General features: G+C 60.5%; 1 protein-coding gene across 1 annotated transcript in view; it reads right to left on the reverse strand.

Annotated features, from left to right (window-relative positions):
* Positions 1-3,406, reverse strand: part of TSPO (translocator protein) — a 5,288-nt gene extending 1,882 nt beyond the window's left edge. The window contains exons 1-2 of the mRNA XM_004700232.2: positions 3,179-3,406; positions 1,269-1,407 (exon numbers count right to left, since the gene is read on the reverse strand). Coding sequence (XP_004700289.1) covers positions 1,269-1,407; positions 3,179-3,360 — 321 coding nt within the window. The 5' untranslated portion in view covers positions 3,361-3,406. The remainder of the gene's footprint in view (positions 1-1,268; positions 1,408-3,178) is intronic.
* Between the last annotated feature and the right edge of the window lie 228 nt (positions 3,407-3,634).

A 3,634-nucleotide genomic window follows, 5' to 3' on the forward strand; every position in this document is an offset into this window, starting at 1 on the left:
GAGGGGCAGCCCTGTTCTCCTGGTGTCCCCACAAGGTCCAAGCAAGGTGGCCAGCAGGGAAAAGGCCTGCTAAGGGGTGACATCGAGTGGACACACTCTGGCTGGACGGTTTCCAAGACTCGAGCTCTGTGCAGAAGCCACTCAGGCGCAGCCACCGGTCTCTCCCAATCGGGAGGAGAGAAGAGTGACCAAAATCAAGGACACCCGTCAGTCTCCAGGACTCTGAGGCCAGACGCACTCGCTGGTGCCCGGCTGCCCCAGCCAGCTGCTCTGAAGGGAATCCCACCAGACGATCTCTGAAGGGAGTGGGGAAGAAAGCGCGGACGAAACCGCAAAACCATAAAAAAAGAGAACAGGCTCACTGGCCTGAACCCCGGACTCTGGACCTACGCCCCCCTTCAGGTCAGGACCAGAACTCACCCTGTGGCTCCGTTTTCAGTCAAGCCCCAGACAGGTCTGTAAGGGGAACAGTAACGCTCGCTGGGTTTGAACACCTGAGAATCACTGTCTGAGATCAGGAGGGCAGCGGTGACCACAGGACAAAGTCCAGAGGGGTCAGGGACGGAGGAGGAATGGAGACAGGGAGGAAGTAGAGGACATGAGGGGGCACTGAGGGGACCTGTGAACGGCTGAGTGGAAAATGGAGTGTCTATTCTGTAAATCTTCTCCCAATTCAAAATTGAATTCTTTTTAAAATAAAAACTTGAGAGAAACAGACATTTAACAGTGGGAGGTAGCCACCAACCTGCCACCCCTGGGCGTGGCTCCAAATGTCAGGTGGACTTTTCTGGGGGAGGGGGCAATGACCCCTAAACCCACACACAGGAATACTAGCGGCATCATGGGCTGCTAATCGCAAGGTAGGAGGTTCAAACCCAACAGCTGCCCCGAGAGCAAGATGAGGCAGTCTGGTCCCATCAAGATCCACAGTCTGTGAAACCCACTCTGTGCTATGGGGCAACTATGTGCCAGCATAGACTGTGGGTTTGTTTTAGCAGGGTCTTAACTCCAAGTGACCCGACTTTCTGCAGCTAGAGCTGAGGAAACATGCACACACCACACACACCACATACCACACCACACACACTCACACAGCACACCCCACACACACACACACACACAGGCGCTGCACCATCAGTCCCTAGGAGCTGTAAGCCATCTGACCACGAGCCAGGTGGTGACCCTGCCCTTAGATTCCATCCGAGAAGTGGTGTCCCCACAGCCCCCCAGAGAGAGGACCCAGGGAGACAGGCCAAGTTCACACTTACCCAGCCCATTTGGTGGGTGCCAAAGAAGATTGGGGTCCAGGACCAGTTCAGGGCCAGCTGCCCGGCATAGAGGCCCAGGGGTACCATGGCCTCCTCTGAGAAGCCCCCAAGCTCTTTCCAGATCATGTAGGAGCCATACCTGCAACAGAGCTGCCATCAGTGCACCCGTGGGGAGGAGGCCAGGAGCCCCCGCCCAGGTGGCCATGCCCAGGGCTCAGGCATGCCCCTGCCCTCGGGGAGCCAAAGATCCTGCTCAGGCACTGACTGCTGTGTGACCTCCCGGAGGTTGCTTGACCTCCCTGGGTTGCCTCACCAGGCTGCCGTGGGATTTGAGCTGGCTTGTTTGCTGTGTTTAGGGTGGTGGCTGGCACACAGTCCACAGTGCCAGGAAGGGGGAGGCACAGGAGGAGGAGGCTCCTAAAATAGCAGGGAGTTGCACAGCAGACAGGATGTTCAGGCTGGGCCTTAGAGGATGAGTAGGAGTTTGCTGGAGAGAAGGAACAGAATTTTTAGTGGCTTGGAGACAGGTGGGAGACCCTGAGTGGGTGTGACTGCAGGGTGAGGTCTGGGGACCAAGGAGAAGGGGGACTGCACAGGTGAGCAAGGGTCTGGGCACAGGGAGGGGGTCTTGAGAGCAACACCACTACCAGCCATAATAAGGACCAATGCTCTCAGCTCTTATGTGCACCAGGCACTGTTCTAGCACTTCCCATGCAGTAACTCTTTCCATGCTTGTGATGGTGTGTGAGTCAGGCAGTACTATCACTGCCGTTTCACAGAGGAGGAAACTGAGGCACAGAGAGGGACAGTCACTGCCCAAGACTTCTCGGAATTTGAACCCAGAGCCCAGGACTTCGCTGTCAATGAGAGCCGTGACCTTGTCCAGGGCCAGAGGCAGTAGCCGAGGCTACTTTATGCTTCATCAGGGTCTCAGTGGTAGGAGTGTGTATGTGTGTGTGTGTCTGTCCATTGGGAGGATGGAGTGTCGGGAGGCAGCAGCAGGGCCTGAGTTAGGATCCGGTGGCTGGAGGTGATGGGTGCCCCACTGGGCAGGGCCTGGGGCCAGCAAAGGTGGGGGAGGGGACCGAGGCATGGGCCAGGTGGCACCCAGGCTGAGATCTGGCTTAAACTCCATCCAAGTTCCCAGCGCACAGCCTGGCCTCTGCCGCCCACTGTGGGAGGCTCCCAGCCCTGTCCTGCACTGGCCAGGTGATGTACACGGAGAAGGCTGGACACAAGAGGGAGGAAGCTGACCTCATCTCCTAGATGCAGTCCCAGAGGGAGCCCCCAGGGGGTGCCCTGCACAACCCTTCCGCCATCACAACCCTAGGGGCCCTGGAGGCCAGAGCCCAGGGAGGGGAGAGGGACCTGGGATGTCAGAGAAGCTCCTGCAGGGTCCCTACTTGTAGCCCCCTATCTAGAAACCCCAGGCACCCCTCCTCTAAAATGGGGGCCGTGAGGGTGCGCCTGGCAGGCAGCTCGGTGTGTGTCGGTAGAGAACGGCCCGCCGCCACCGGGTTTTCATTGATTGATCTTTTTGAATTAGATAAGCCAGGCCTTTCTTCCAACCCTCAGGAACCCAGCGGGTCAAAGCTTTGCACCGCCTGTGCCCGCGGGCGCGGCTGCTATTCGCCCAAACCACCGCTAGAGGCGCCCACGCCGCTAAACGCCGCCGCGCAGGGGCGGGCTCGACCCTGACACCCACGCCGCGGAGCCTGGCGCCTCTCCGGGGACCCGGGAGCAGAGAGCCGGGTTGTGCAAGCAGAAGGCCGCCCCTTTTCCTGCTTCCTGTTGGGTCCCAAACCAGCCTGTGGCATGATTGCGCCAGGGCTCCAAGGACGTTGAAAGTCCCGGGGCGGGGAGGAGGGAGGGGAATGGCCGGGCCCCGCCCGCCCCGGGGACCCACCTACCCCATGGCCGAGTAGAGCGTGCCCCAGATGGGGCCGAACGCCCAGCGGGGCGGGGTCCAGGAGGGCTTCTGCAGGCCGGAGTACCAGCGGAGGCCCTCGCCGTACACGAAGCGAGAGCCGAGAAAGCCGCCCAGGCTGGGGGCCAGCGTGAAGCCCACGGCGGGCACCCAGGGCGGGGCCATGGCTGCTGTAGCGGCGGCTGGAACGTTCTGAAAGAGGCCCGGGCTCGGGTGAGAGAGGGAGGTGCCCTCCCGAGGGCCTACGGACGTGGACGTGGGCGGGCCCCAGGCTCCACGGGCAGCTCTGCAGGTCCCTGCAGTGTGAATCTGCTAGTAGCTGGTGCCCCGCCAATCGGGAGGGGCCCAGTCACACCCACAGCTCTGCCATCCGGGCCCAAGGGCTCCAGTGAACCTTCCCCCAACCAAACCTGCCCTGTAGGGTCATGAGTCTCAGGTG

Source organism: Echinops telfairi, unplaced genomic scaffold (genome assembly GCF_000313985.2).
Source record: "Echinops telfairi isolate 266 unplaced genomic scaffold, ASM31398v2 ScPeMD7_2;HRSCAF=8, whole genome shotgun sequence".
Lineage (NCBI taxonomy): Eukaryota > Metazoa > Chordata > Mammalia > Afrosoricida > Tenrecidae > Echinops > Echinops telfairi.